Source organism: Danio aesculapii, chromosome 23 (genome assembly GCF_903798145.1).
Source record: "Danio aesculapii chromosome 23, fDanAes4.1, whole genome shotgun sequence".
In the NCBI taxonomy this organism is placed as follows: Eukaryota; Metazoa; Chordata; class Actinopteri; order Cypriniformes; family Danionidae; genus Danio; species Danio aesculapii.
In genome coordinates, this window is record NC_079457.1 from 41,925,965 (window position 1) to 41,941,155 (window position 15,191).

The following is a 15,191-nucleotide window of genomic DNA, read 5'->3' on the forward strand; positions in this document are numbered from 1 at the left end:
GACGCCTGCTAGCATTTTGCTTATACAGACTTTTCTATAGGAGAAATGCTTAATACTTTCTACCTGCGACTCGTTTTTGTTCTGACCACATGTGCTTGGCTGTACACTATATCAATAAAGTGTTTAGTCTTTTAAAAACACTGTAGTATCATATTGAGCCACTAAACATTGTTTTGTACATGAGGAGAACACTAATTACTTCCAAAAACTTCAGATATTGTGTGTGTTTGTAAATGCAAGGCTATTGATGAAATCCAGGCATAACACTGTATGACTACATTTCAGATGACTGGTCTATAGCCCACAGCTAATCAATGTCAGATTCTGGAGTGCATTAGAGGTCTAAAGAAAAATATAAGCAATATAAACAAATACATTTGTGTTACCTATATACCACAGATATGGTAAGTATATAATTTCACTCACCTGGGAAATGGAGGCCACGTGAATGGTTTGTGAGCACAATTAAGTGCACACAGCATGCCCTATCATCTGATAATTGTGAGAAATAATTCCAAAAAGCAACTGACTGTGTAAAGATACATAAAACAAGACCTAGCTGTCACTTAAGTGGCCACAGCCTTAATTATGCAGACTTAATATAACTTAATATAAATGAAACGGATGATTTATAAAAAGAATTCACCCCCTCACAGTTGTCATGAAGGGTAATATTAGCTATATGAACCAAAATCGTTCTTTGTACCAGGCTGTAAACACCTTTTCTCTGCTGTAAAGTTGGCCATTTTAACAGTGGGCTCAATAGAAATTTGCTTAATTATGGAGCCAGGATTAGCGGAATTTCGCTGAATTGTAGTCTCAGTTACTCCCGTATTTGCTTCACGAGGGAGAGCGGGAGGTTGCTGCTTGGGTTTCCCCCACAGTCCAAAGACATGCGCTGTTGGTGAAATGGATGAACTAAATTGGCCGTAGTGTTAGTGTATGTGAATATGGGAGTGTGTTGGTGTTCCCCAGTACTGGGTTGCGGCTGGAAAGGCATCCGTTGTGTAAAACATATGCTGAAATCAATTCCGGTTCATTCCACTGTGGCGACCTCTGAAATAGACACTAGGCTGAGGGAAAATGAATGAATATTACAGTCTAAAGCCTATTTGAATCTTACAAAATGCAAAAATAACAAAACTGACTTTCCTTAAAAACACATTTATAGTTACATTTTTAAAGTGACTCAATATTGTAACATTACTTTTAGAAGTAACTTTACCCAAGACTGATCACAAATTTGATTAAACAGATAAGCCTTGCCAAAGGCTCAACCCAACTAAAAAAACTTAGCTTGCATATAACTTGTAATACATTTCAAAGGTGATAGATGCAAAAGTACTGTACTGCTTAGAAGAAAATAGCTGTTAGTGGAGCATCTTGCTACCAAGAAATGTTCTGTGCTATGGAGCACACTAGTTGTCAAACTGTAAATAGCAGTCATACCTTCTCGCCCAAGGGCAGATTAAACCCACCACTCTGAAGAAAAATGCACATTTTGTTGACTACAATGAACAGAACCCGGATTCCACTAAAGCACTCCCATTTAATTAATCTAGTGGATTCATTTTTTCTTCTGTTCAGTAATTCCATCAAATAAAAATCGACATGTTTGAAAGTAACTTTAATTGTATTAATACAGTTATAGTCAGAATTATTAGCCCCCTTTGAATTTGTTTTCTTTTTTAATTATTTCCCAAGTTATGTTTAACTGTGCAAGGAAATTTTCACAGTATGTCTGATAATATTTTTCGTCTGGAGAAAGTCTTATTTGTTTTATTTCGGCCAGAATAAAAGCAGTTTTTAATTTTTAAGAAGCCATTTTATGGTCAAAATTATTAGTCCCTTTAAGCTATATTTTTTTTCTATAGTCTACAGAACAAACCATCATTATACAATAACTTGCCTAATTACCCTAACCTGCCTAGTTAACCTAATTAACCTAGTGAAGCCTTTAAATGTCACTTTAAGCTGTATAGAAGTGTCTTGAAAAATATCTAGTCAAATATTATTTACTGTCATCATGGCAAAGATAAAATAAATCTGTTATTAGAAATGAGTTATTAAAAATATTATGTTTAGAAATGTGTTGAAGAAATCTCTTCATTAAACAGAAATTGGGGGAAAAAATAAACGGGGGGGGGGGGGGGGGGATGTAATAATTCAGGGGGGCTAATAATTCTGACTTCAAATATGTTTCTTCATTATTTTCTTTCTTTCTTTCTTTCTTGAGCCTTTGTTTACTGTTTTATGGAATTGTTTTTGTGTTTTGGTGAATCCTTTTCCACAATTTTTATTTGCGCGTTTAAATATGTTCAGAGAAAACATTTGTAATGTAAACTTCTTAGTTTTTTATTAGGAAAAGGCAAGCTAAAGTGATGGTATATAGTAGTAGAAAGCAAAAATTGAGGGGAATATGAGTGACAATTTGTTGGCAGTTTTTTTTTTTATTCTGTGCTGTTATTATCTGTCTTATGCTATGGATGATCGTTCATGTTTTGACCTGATGTGCTGTTATGGCAGTGCTCGGTGTGAGGTTTATGAAAACAATTTGGTTTTTGCTCCCTTTTTTTTGTTACATTTTTCCATTTCCCCTCTTTTTTTTTAATTGTTAATTGTTTAGATAAGGTATTAATATTTTTAGAATAAAGTGTTGTGATAATCTACTTTCTTTCTTTCTTTCTTTCTTTCTTTCTTTCTTATCCCATTAACTAAGGGTTCAGAATAGATGAGTAAAAGGCTTTTTGAGAGATGATGGAATGAGGATAGTCATAACCTTTGCTCATATCACTTCTGTCTATGTTTCAGTTAAAGCCCTCTGTATTTTTATCACCATCTCTCACTCTGTCTTTATCTTTGCCTCTGTTATCTTCTGTTCCGCCCTGTGCTCAGTTAGGTGAGTCCAGACAGGTCTGTTGCAGTCTTGAGAAAGTTCACACAGCAAAACAAACAGCACACATGCCTTCACGAGGCTCCAGGCAGAAACCCACAGAAACAGGCAATCGTGAATCTTAACAAACTCTCACACTCCGCCATCTTTTGAGGATATTTATATTTATCTTCTGTAGGGTATTTTTAACGTCTCACTCAATGTACATTCTTTTTAATGCTGTCTAATTGAAAAATCGGCATTATCCTTAGGTCTATTTTCAGAAAAGCAATTCAAAACTAAAGAAATGAAAGTAATTTACACCTCACAATGAATGAAATTTAATAATAACTTATTTAATAACTTTTACTTTATTATTTTACTTTATCTCTGCACTCATTGTTGTTTTCCTTGCACTTTTATTATGTGTTTACTAATTCCTGTTATTACTAACACTCGCAAAGCACGGGAGGTACACTGCAGGCGCAATCCTCACAACCAGTCATTATAGTGATCAGTGCTACAATATGGGCATCACGGTGGCGCAGTGGGTAGTGCTCTCGCCTCACAGCAAGAAGGTCGCTGGTTCGAGCCTTGGCTGGGTCAGTTGGCATTTCTGTGTGGAGTTTGCATGTTCTCCTCGTGTTCGTGTGGGTTTCCTTCCAGGTGCCCACAAGTCCAGACATGCGGTACAGGTGAACTGGGTAAGTTAAAATTGTCCATAGTGTATGTGTGTAAATGGATGTGTATGGGTGTTTTCCAGGGTTGCAGCTGGAAGGGCACCCAGCTGCGTAAAACATATGCTGGATAAGTTGGTGGGTCATTCCGCTGTGGCAACCCCTGATTAATAAAGGGAGTAAGCCGAAAAGAAAATTTATAAATGAATGAAATAGCTACAATATTAGAAATTGAATGAAGTGAAATGAGCCTGGTTTGGCTACCGGTAGTTCACTTGTAGAGTGAGTTCTCTGTGTGGACAGTTGGATGCAGATTATATGCAAATATTGTGTAGTTTGCAGATCATTTGTAGATGCATTCTTTCCCCAACAATATTCAGGTGACTATATCTGAAGTGTCTCGGTGTCAAATCTCTAAAAACTCAGCAGTTGGCTCTTATAAAAACAACTTCTGAGAAGTATTGAAGGAATAATGTTGAAAAAGTGACCATTTAACTGGCTTAAAGTTGCTACTTTGACCTTTAAACAGTGTTTTGAGATGACCGGAAAAAACATTGAAACAAGGCGTGTGTCCACTAAAGTGTTTTTCTTGAGCCAACTGTATTGTTTTAGTTGTTTTCTATGGGAGCTTTGTTTTTTTTAGAACACTAGCAGTGTAGCAAGGTGTTAAGCATTCTTTTTCTGTAAAACACTGAGTGATCTGGGTTTTTAAAATGCTTACATTTGGAGGAACACTCACAGCTGAGCCTTCATAGAGGAACACTTACATTTAAATCTGTGCAAAAACACATCAGTGGTGTTAAGTGGATGCACTCCTAACGCATTTTTGATAAAGACACAGAGGAATAATGGTGTTTCTATAGCACAAAGAGTATAACATGGTGTTATCAATGCCAAAGTTGTGGATTTGATTCCCAGGGAAAGCAAGAACTGCTAAAAGTCAAATGTACCTTCAATACAATGTAATGCACTTTGTATAAAAGCATCTGAATAATGTATTGATGTGAAATGTAGATATAAAAAAGCAAGAAATATATTTTCAGCTGTTTGTTAAACATTTTTAAATCTAAATAACCCTTTCTTTCTCTTTTCCAGAGGTTCCTCAGCCAGAGCTGATGCTGACGACCACACGCGGACGTGCCACAGTCGCTGGCCTGGACTCCAGACAGGAATACCTTCTTCAGGTTATGGCAATCAATGGGACACAGGAGAAACTCATTGCAAAAAGACGCTTTACAAGTAAGAATTGAAGATGTGAGCATATTGTTATCTGATAGCTAAGGTGTTTAGACTAGAGTTATTGCTAGGGTGCTGCTCGATCCTTCTTTTATGGAATCAAATCCTATCTATTATTAATGATTGAAAATGAATGGTCATTGCTTCACAATGAACCTCGACAAGTCTCACATTTTGAGGACATATCAAAATGTCCAGTGCAATTTGTGTTATATTATGGCTCAATTAAAATGAGATGTTTCTTCTCATGTTTGTTGTTAAGGCCAATTCACACTGCACAGACAAATGCCATCAAACAAGTGTGTCGAAGTTTGTTGGATCAGTGTGTTAACCCTGTCTGCATCTGTTGTTGGTCTGTGTTTGTATTCACCCGAATGAACATGTTCAATCTGAGTTTGTTGGATTGTTGAACATCCAAACAATGTGATATGATTTCCCAACAAACAGCAACAAAATTGGGATTAATCTGACCTCAGACCAGATATGCTTAAATCTGTGTGAATCTGTTTTTAGCACATTTAACTCATGATTTCATTATTGGGTGTGGCAATTATTGGGATAGTGTGAACATTAATTGTGACCTTTTTTTACAACATTCTAAACACAACAGCCAACTTGTTTATTGGCGTTTGTCTGTGTGATGTGAATTTGTTTTTAGAGGTGGAAGAAGGTTTGAGAGCAAGAAGCAGAAATCTATGGAAGCTTGTTTCTACCACAGTATTTACCACAAATAAGTACATTTCAAAAAGTTATTCTAGCAGTTTACACTGTAAAAAATAAATCTGTAAAATTTACGGTAAAGTACTGGCAGCTGTGTTTGCCAGTACTTTACTGTTTAAAATACGGTACAAACCGTAAAAGTAATTTCTCATTTTTACGGTAAACTACTGTATTTTATTAATTTATAGAGGTAATATGTCTGTATTTTGAATTACCAACATCTACACATCTTTTGTTACACAGTTAGACATGTTAGCACACCCATATGCAGGTGGTGATGAGGAAGTTACATAATGAACCAATGCTCATCACAATCAACTATTCCCACAAGCAGAAAAGTGTATTAATATATAGAAGGTGCTCAGTGTCATTCACACAGCTACTAAACACCAGTATGGTAACACGCATAAAATTAAAGTCATGAAATAAACATTGTTTATCAACATTAGATGTAGCATAAATCTCTAATGTACATAACTGATGGGGAAACAGCTAAAAAGATTCATAGTAATGTCAACAAAACGCATAAAAAGTGATGTGCCATACAGGGAATTCTGGGAAAGTCAGTTTACAGTTATTCGGTGTATATATTAAGGAAACATACTGTTAACCAGGTTAGGGATTTGTACTGTAGCAGTTTTACAGTTTTTTACCGTTGAAATCACCGCCATTTTTTACAGTGTAGGTAATTTAGTTCACAATTCAGTTTACAGTTGTGACTTTTTAATGGAATTGCAAGATCAAAGAACAAAGTCAGAATTCTGACATTTCTCTAGTTTATCTTTTCTCATTTATCTAGTTTCTCTAGTTTATCTCTAGTTTATTTCATCTTACACTTTCACTGACGTATTTCCCATATTGTAAAATAAAACATAAAAATTTTTTTCTTCCAATTTTCAGATTATATTTCAAAGTTCTGACTTTTTCCTTGCAATTATTATTCCTATTTCTTTGAAATGTGAGAATTATGCTTTGTAGGACTTTGCTTCTTAAAATTAAGAAATTTAATTTAATCTAGCTTAAAATTAATAAGATAATAATAATTAAATTTAAATGTTGACTTAATTTAATCTCACAATTCTAATTGTATTTCTAACAGAATGGAAACCCACTCTCAATTGCATGTTTTTTTTGTGCAATTCTGAGAATAATAAGTCACGTTTGTGAGATGAAAAGTTCCTTTGAACACATAACACCAGTACAGTGTTCAGGGGAAACTGTCTGTAATTGACAGTGTGGAATGGTGGATTCCTGCTGGATTACAGGCCAGGACTGACACTTGTGTCTTTACAGGCACAAAACACTTCTGGAATTCCCTTTTAAACACAGTAATGTCCCCCAACAGCGACCTCCCTGAAAGAAACCTGATAGCGGATGATGAAATGACTTTCAGCTATTGTCCCAAGTGTGATTGTGCTGAAATAAGTATCTAGCTGGCAGATCTGACTTTATTCTGTAATAGCCTGGTGTTGTCATTGTCAAAAGATGCAAACTATGGCAAACATCTGTGATATGTCAGGCTGAGGGAGTAGGTTACTGTGTCGAGCCGAGCAGGTCTGGACAGGGCCAGTTGTGTGGATTTTCTCTAGGGCGATGCTTTATGTCTGAGGGGGATTTTTCCATTGTTCCGCCATAAAGCATCCACTCAGTTTTTTCCATATGCATCTGGTTATATGTCAAAAGGCTGTCGGTTTAAAGATAGAATGCTTAAATGGTTTACTTGTTTCATAAAGTAGGAATCATGTAATAGTTTATACAATTAAATCAGAACGGTCGACGCAATAGCCTAATGGTTAGCGCGCCGACATATGGTGCAGTAGCACGTCAGGGCGTCCCAAGTTCGAATCCCGGCTCGAGGACATTTCCCTACCCTATTCCCCTCTCTCTCTCTCCAACTTCGCTTCCTGTCTCCATACTGTCCTATCTAATAAAGGCAAAAAGGCCAAAAATAAATCTTAGAAAGAAAAAAAAATCAGAACGAATATTATTCATTAAACACACCACAGAACTTTGGGATCAGCAGGATTTTAAAAAATGTTTTTAAAGGAAGCCTGTTGTGCAGTAAAATACAGTAAAACTTTAAAATTTGGAAATATTATTGCAATTACATTTTTTAAACTTGTATTTAATAATAATAAATGCTTCTTGAACAGCATAACATCACGTAAAAAAAGACTGGAGAAATGAGGCTGAAAATTCAGCTTTACATCACAACGATAAATTACTATTGAAATATATTCAATTGCTACACACAGATACTAAATTGTATTATTATTTCAGAATGACTGTCTTTTCTATGTGTTTAAAAATTGTTCTTATCCTAAATATCCTTTGCGTGTTCATCAGTTGATGGGCTGCGTGAGGAAGAGTTGATCCGCAATGGGAACCGGGAGCAGAAGAAGAAAAGTCCCTCTATTGGCTCAGGCTCTGGAGAGGTGGATGACGTGACAGAGGCTTTAGAAGGCCTTCCCACAGTACTCTACAGAGAACCAACCACTACAGGTACAGCCTGGAGTTCATTAAATGTGCATTTATCAGCACAATCTTACATGAAAAAGTTTGAAGTGTGTTTTGTGTGAATTTAAAGCTACAATTCAGAGCTTTCGACTGTTTGAATCATAATTGCAAGTTACTTGGGGAGGTATTTTCAAATATTTATTACATGGCCTGTGCTTTGTCCCAACAGCTCAATTTATAACTCATTTTGGTAGCATTCTATTGAAGGGGGTGTTTTAAAGACATTCATAATAATGGGGCCAGACAGAATCTGCAGACATTTTTTGCTATTTCTGCACAGACTTTTGTAAAAATAAATCTGCGGATTTCTGTGCGTGCAGATTCTGTGTGGGCCTATAAGACGCATATAAAATTGAATAAGATTATATGAATGTCAATGACAGCTGTCGTTAAGTTTCATTAGCTCCGGTTTGTCATTTTAAGTGCAAAGGTGACACTCTGTGAGATGTCTTTGTAATGACAACTTGACATTACCAAGACAGCATAACTAGTAATAGATCTGTCATAAACATGATTGTCATGAGGCCATTATAATTATATCATGAAATTTACAAAAGTGTAATTAATATTTCTTTGACCTCAACTACAGTGGTACAAAATGAATTTGTCATTAAAATGTCATTAGTTACATATAAATGACATTACACGTAAATGTCATTAATGAAATAAACAGTAATAGCACTGCTGTAAAATTCTTTGACTGATTATTGACACTTTTACTGAAATGCTTCAATGACATTTACTTTTGTTCCATTGAAAAAAGTGATCTGAAATATTTTAATGATCACAGATTTTGTCTTGGTAAGTTATGTTTACTTGGTAATGTCAAATCGTCACAATGAAGACAAAGGCTGTTTCACAATTCCACGAACAAAGAGAACGTACTTGCTTTTTCGTGGAGACCGTTCGGTAAACCACGAGAACAGCATTAAACATTACAGATTTCCTACAACGATTTATTGTTTTTCCCTTTTTAAATATAAATAACTTTCACAAAAACCTTACAAATGTACTCCTGAAACAGGAATTTCAGCAAATAAACACCCTTAATGTGTTTTGCCTTTATTAAGAGTTTCATATTATTGTTTACTTTCACCGTCTCATTTAGGGAAACTCCTGAGATAAATAAGTTATATCTCTGAACTTTAATAATAAACAGTTATAAAATGCTGTCATTTCATGATTATAAAGGTGTCATGACAGTCTTATGAACACCCCCTTCAAGGAAAATCTTGAATCAGAGTAAGGTGGAAGAGAGTTTTAACTTTGTGTGCATGTCTTATGTGCTTGTTGTTGTGTTTGTCTTTGACCAAACAGTTTTATATTACAGTTTTAACACATTTATTATTTAATTAAACTCATTTAACTGATAATTAATAACAGTAAAAGATTTATAGTAATGATTCAATAGATTTAGATTTTTTTAATATTCATATCTTGGTGATGTTTTTATCAGTTTAATTAAATTAAAATGTTTTTAATATTAATGATGGTTTAATGGTATATTCATTGTAAATTTTTACTGCATGTCTGCTGTTGGGACGTTCATGTTGAGCTCCAGATGTGTGAAATCGAGTTACTTGTTAACAGCATGACATTTATCTGTGACAAACCATGCACTTTTATAGTTGCTGCCCAGTTGGTGTACAAAGCAGAGGAGCTGCATTTCCACACTCTCTGTCATTATATATGTTTTGCTGGTGGAGTTAGAGAGGGTTAAATTGGCGGTTGCTTTATCACTAACTATTAATAAGAGTTCATTCATCTCCAAATGCCTGTAATCAGTGCTTCTGTAATGGGACCGAATGGGACATGGAGGGGTTGCTGTCCACCTGTGCTGGGATTTTGTTTAGATAGGGGCAAAATGTGTGGGAATATAGATGCAGGCTTTGAAACTGCATGACATATACTAATTTTTTTAACTGATAATTGCTTTTGATGTTGAACAGCAGCTTTTTGTGATATATTTTATGATATATTTTGATACATTATGACTAAATGTAAATGTGTACTTGAAAGCACATTGCAGTTAGTCATAATGCATTTATTGCATGCAAATTTGTGATTGAACTAGCATCTATTTAACCATTTATAATAGTTATTTTTTTAATTTACAAATGTGCAGATTGTCATGTATAGGTTGGGGTCATATTTACTCAAGATTTTTTAGTATTCATAATTAGGATACAACAGGGATATAAGACCAGTTTTAATAAAAATGTAGTTATGTATGTATAAAAATGCAGTGATATGTACAAAATTCAAGTATTATTTTATATATTAAATGTGTGCAATTAAGATATTTTTACAAATGTAAAAGATAATAGAAATTTGGTTACACAACACCACTATTTAAAACCTAGCCTCGACTTAAACTTTAATATGTTTATTGCCATTCTATTGCAAGTCTTGTTTAATCTAGTTCTATTTTGAGTTGAGTATATATTACATTTTTTTAGATGTTCATTTTCATTTATAATAGCCTTCTTCTATTTTTAGAGCCTCCTATTGTACCTGAGCTTGAGCCAGAAGCTGACCAAAGCACCAAAGAGAAGAAAAAGAAGAAAGACAAAAATCGATCAAAGACCGAAGATAGAATTGATCAGGAAGAAAATGAAGGAAGGTCAGCAAAAGAGGAGGACACCGACACCAGTAAACTGAGAAAAACCACCCCAACTCAACCTGTCACTGGTAATAGAATCACATTTCGGATGTGAATCAATCATATAACAAAACTTCATCAATGTTTACTGAACGAGTAAATATGCAAATATGATTGTAAATGCCACGTCGCCTTACAGAGTCACCTGTAATTCAGGGTCAGTATGAGTAAATGAGCCATGCTCATATTGTTTCCTGTGTCTGTATAGTAAAGGATAATAACAGAATTAGGGACAAACCAGAGTTAATGACACTGTATAGGTTGTTATCAGGGCCCCTCAAGTGCCCTCGGGACTGAAGTTTATTTCCTTCTTCCTCCCATCTGTAAAAAACACACACACGCACACGCACACACACACACACACACACACACACACACACACACACACACAGATAGGAATGCACCATGGAGGAGCACACATGCAGTGTATATGTAAACAGATTGCTTTATATAAGGGTAGAGATGATTGCAAAATGTTTGTAAGTGTAAAGAGACACTTAAGTATCCCTCACAGCAAAAAATAACTGCAAACATGCACAGGCTGAGACATTAAAAGACATTCCTTTGCTTAACTCTTAAAGTGCCCTTTTATTCTATTTTAAAAGTTTCTATATTTTGTTTTTGAGTCTATTTCATTTGATATAAAATTTTGATATAAAATAAAAAATAAAATGGTGAATAAAATAGTACATACAAACTTTTGGCGCCTGAAAATGAGGACTTTAAAGGAATGAGACTTTAAACCGAGGTCCTGACTCGTCATTAAAAATCCCAGGATGACCTTCGGAAAAAAAAAAAAAGAGTAGGGATTTAACCCTGGCATCCTGGCCAAATTTGTCCACTGGCCTCTGTCCATCATGGCCTCCTAAACATCCCCATATCATAATTGGATTCATCCCTCTGTCTCCTCTCCACCAATCGCAATACTGCTGCCGTCGCGTCATACAGGTAGATGCTGCACACTGTTGATGGATGAGGAGATCACCCCATTGTGAAAAGCACTTTGAGTGTTTAGAAAAGTGCTATATAAATGTAAGGAATAACAGGAATCGTTGATTTTGCCATTTTAAAAGCTGTATATGAATGAAATACTGTGCTCCTATTGGTCAGTGTCACCCATGAGATGGATCTTGTTGTGGAAAGAATAACAAGTGAAATAATTTAATATTCTAGTGTGACTATGGCGATGATCTATCGAATAGTCATTTGCGAATGCCTTCGACACCCTACGTTAGGGTTGTCAGACTCAAAGGGGTGCTTAGTTCCAATCCTGCTTCAACACACTTACTTGAATGTTTCATAAAAGCCTGAAGGACTCAATTAGTTTGTTCAGGTGTGTTTGATTAGGGTTAAAGCTAAACTATGCAGAGCTGTGGCCCTTCAGGAACTGAGTTTGCCCTATACAGTATGTCAAGCCCTATATGTCAAGCAAATTATGCTGAAATCAGGAAAAAAATGTGTAGTCTGAATGGGGATTAAGGGTATCTAGCACAATAGTACGGTACCAAAAGGGTGGAGCTAGACTTTATGCTGAATGCTATTGGCTTTCAGAGAATTGTCACCACGGCCAAAAACGAAGACAATTACATAGTCTTTTGTCATTTTTTTTTTTAAATACGCCTCAAAAGCCAGAAAAAAGAAACAAGACATTACAATATGTTTACATTCATCTACGATCAATTTCTTTTTTTATTTTCACATATGTCTTTCCTCACAGTGTATGTAACATTTCCTTCAGTAATTTGTTTCTCTAAACCCTGCCTTTCTGATGTTGTAAGAAAGCTGAAAACCCTCAACCATTGACTTCCTGTCACAGCCAAGCCAGGTTCTGCCCATTCTCATTCACCTGAAACACTCAGCTAACAGTCATCGCAACCAGCAAGATCCCTCTCACCTGCCTACTGATCCCTGATACGCACCTGCACAACATCCCCGCTCATAAGCTCCAGCTCCATAAATCCCCTCACAGTCCCTCACTCAGTGTCCGGCCTTGTCACATAGAGAAGGACAAACTCTCACGTGTGATTCCCTCCTGGTTTCTTCCTTGTTGTGTGCTTCCCGATATTCTCCATGTTCAGTGTTCTCCATCATCAGTCTCCGGTTCCATCCCATCATCTGGTCTACTGCTCACCTACGCAAGATAAAGACTTGTTCACAACATTCCTGTTCAGAAACCCTAATAAACTGTCATTCATACTCACAGCTCTGGTCTCCTCCCCCTTCTGTGACACTTCCATAGTAGGAAAAACAAATGGAAGTCAGTGGTTACAGGTTTCCAGCCTTCTTCAAAATATTTTCTTTTGTGATTAACAGAAGAAAGAACGTCGAACAGATTTGAAGGATGAGTAAAAGATGACAGAATTTTCAGTTTTGGGAGAACTACTGGGCCATTGATCCACTTCAGATGTTGAATAATACCCTTAAGTCTAGTCATTTCACTTGGCGGCCATCTTTGAAACATTTTTCAGGCAGTATGCAAAATTTTCAGTTTTAGGAGAACTATTACTTTAATTTTGTGCAGGAAGTTAGACTGAAATCACTGACGACTGGTTTCAGGCAATTTTGAGTATGGTTAACTTTATTGGCAGTAATGGAAATGTATTTATTGAAAGGACATATCAGAAAAAGCATAATAGTCGCACTTTAATCCCAGCACTTACTACAATACTCCATGTGTGTTAAGCTGTTTCCACACGAAAGCCATTTGAATGCAGTGCTGGGGCTCAGGCAGATCTGGTCCTGCTGGTGGATGGATCCTGGAGCATCGGTCGCACAAACTTCAGAAAAGTGAGGGAGTTCCTTCAGGGCCTCGCTGTCCCCTTTCACATCGGCCCAGAGGGCGTCCAGATAGGTAGGATATTGTATTTAATGGCCATGTGCTTCAGTCTCAACATTCAAACCCCATTTTTCAGTGTCACAAAATCCTTCAGAAGTTCTTCAAATATGCTTAATTGCTGCTCAATAAAATTTTTTTACAATTATTTTAATCAGTTTTTATTTTTATGGAAAATATTTTTTAATATGTGACACTTTTTTCAGGCTTTATGAATACAAGTTAAAAGTACATCGATTGTTTATTAAAAAAGAAACTTTTTAAAACATGAATGCCTCTTGTTTGAATTAATTAATGCTATTGGTGGTTAAAAGTATTAATTTGTTATGGTTTCAGCGTTGTCTCAGTATAGTGGAGATCCACGCACAGAGTGGCATTTTAATAACTTCACGTCTAAAGAGCCGCTCCTGGAGGCCGTCAGGAACTTCAGATACAAAGGAGGGAACACTTTTACAGGTAATTGAATCACATTCTTTATATTTCTCACCAGCCTTGGAATTATAAATATTAGAAAAAGAGCAACCTCTATTTTATGTTACTGTGGATATTTATTCCTCTGCTGCTACAGTAATAAACAATGCTTGTTGGCTATAAACACACTTGAGCATGTGGCTATAATTACCAACCTATTTTACTTGAATGACTGACACTGATAGCAATAAAAAGACACATTTACTGGCAGGTACTGGTATTAGCACCATATAAACCATCTTTTTAATAATTAGGTTAGGGTAAGGTTACTTTATTTATACCCGAAGATAGATTTGGTTTGCAGTCAAGAGTTTTCATTTCATAACAGTGCCAAAAAAAACCTCACAAAGTCACAACAACAAATGGACATAGAGACATAAAACATAAACATACATAACACTCTCGCCAAAAAAATCAAAATAAAACAATAAATAAATAATCACTTCAATGGCACTATTTGTCATATTCTTATTGCCACTATTCCCAAAGAATACCTCTTACACTTTTATAGTTGTTGAAAAGCACATGATCTAGTGGCATACTTGTTTTTGTCATCTAATAATCTTAGTCCTCTTGGCTGCATAGATCAAGATTTATCTGCACATTTGTACATCCTCAGATTTTTTAACATCTTAACATTCTGATGTCTGTGTCTCAGGTCAGGCTCTCATCCACGCTCTTGAGAACAATCTGAAGGAGGAGGTGGGTGCGCGACCCAACACGCCTCAGTTCTTGCTTCTTCTGACTGATGGCAAATCTCAGGATGATGCCATTGCTGCTGCCAACAGACTGAAGAATGCTGGTGTGGAGATCATTGCTATAGGTGAAAGCCTTTCTAAGCAAAATACACATTTGTGAAAACGAACATAGTTTTGAAATGAATAACCATAACTATTTTAATATTTTATTATGATTTAACATATAATGTATTTTTATTTGTGATTTTTCAACATCATAACTATTATCTTCAGAATAATATTGTTATTATTATAAATGTCCAGAAATCTGTCTATGTTGATTTGCTGATTAAGGGAACAGTGTTGATAGGGGGCTTTTGTGAAAAGTAATTTTTAGGAAATGTGATTTTTCAAGGATGATCTTTAGTTATCTTTATTTTATGAATAGAATAGAGCATGAATGATAAATGAATAGAGATTACAAAGAACAGTTATAGTTTTATTGCATTCTTAATCCTTACTGAAT

The 15,191-nt window shown here is 35.6% G+C and overlaps 1 protein-coding gene across 1 annotated transcript in view; it reads left to right on the forward strand.

Annotated features, from left to right (window-relative positions):
- Window positions 1–15,191, forward strand: part of LOC130217696 (collagen alpha-1(XX) chain) — a 65,693-nt gene that overhangs the window by 13,126 nt on the left and 37,376 nt on the right. Inside the window, exons 4-9 of the mRNA XM_056449862.1 lie at window positions 4,645–4,788; window positions 7,852–8,007; window positions 10,522–10,713; window positions 13,368–13,535; window positions 13,854–13,973; window positions 14,647–14,811. Of these exons, the coding sequence (XP_056305837.1) occupies window positions 4,645–4,788; window positions 7,852–8,007; window positions 10,522–10,713; window positions 13,368–13,535; window positions 13,854–13,973; window positions 14,647–14,811 (945 nt within the window). The remainder of the gene's footprint in view (window positions 1–4,644; window positions 4,789–7,851; window positions 8,008–10,521; window positions 10,714–13,367; window positions 13,536–13,853; window positions 13,974–14,646; window positions 14,812–15,191) is intronic.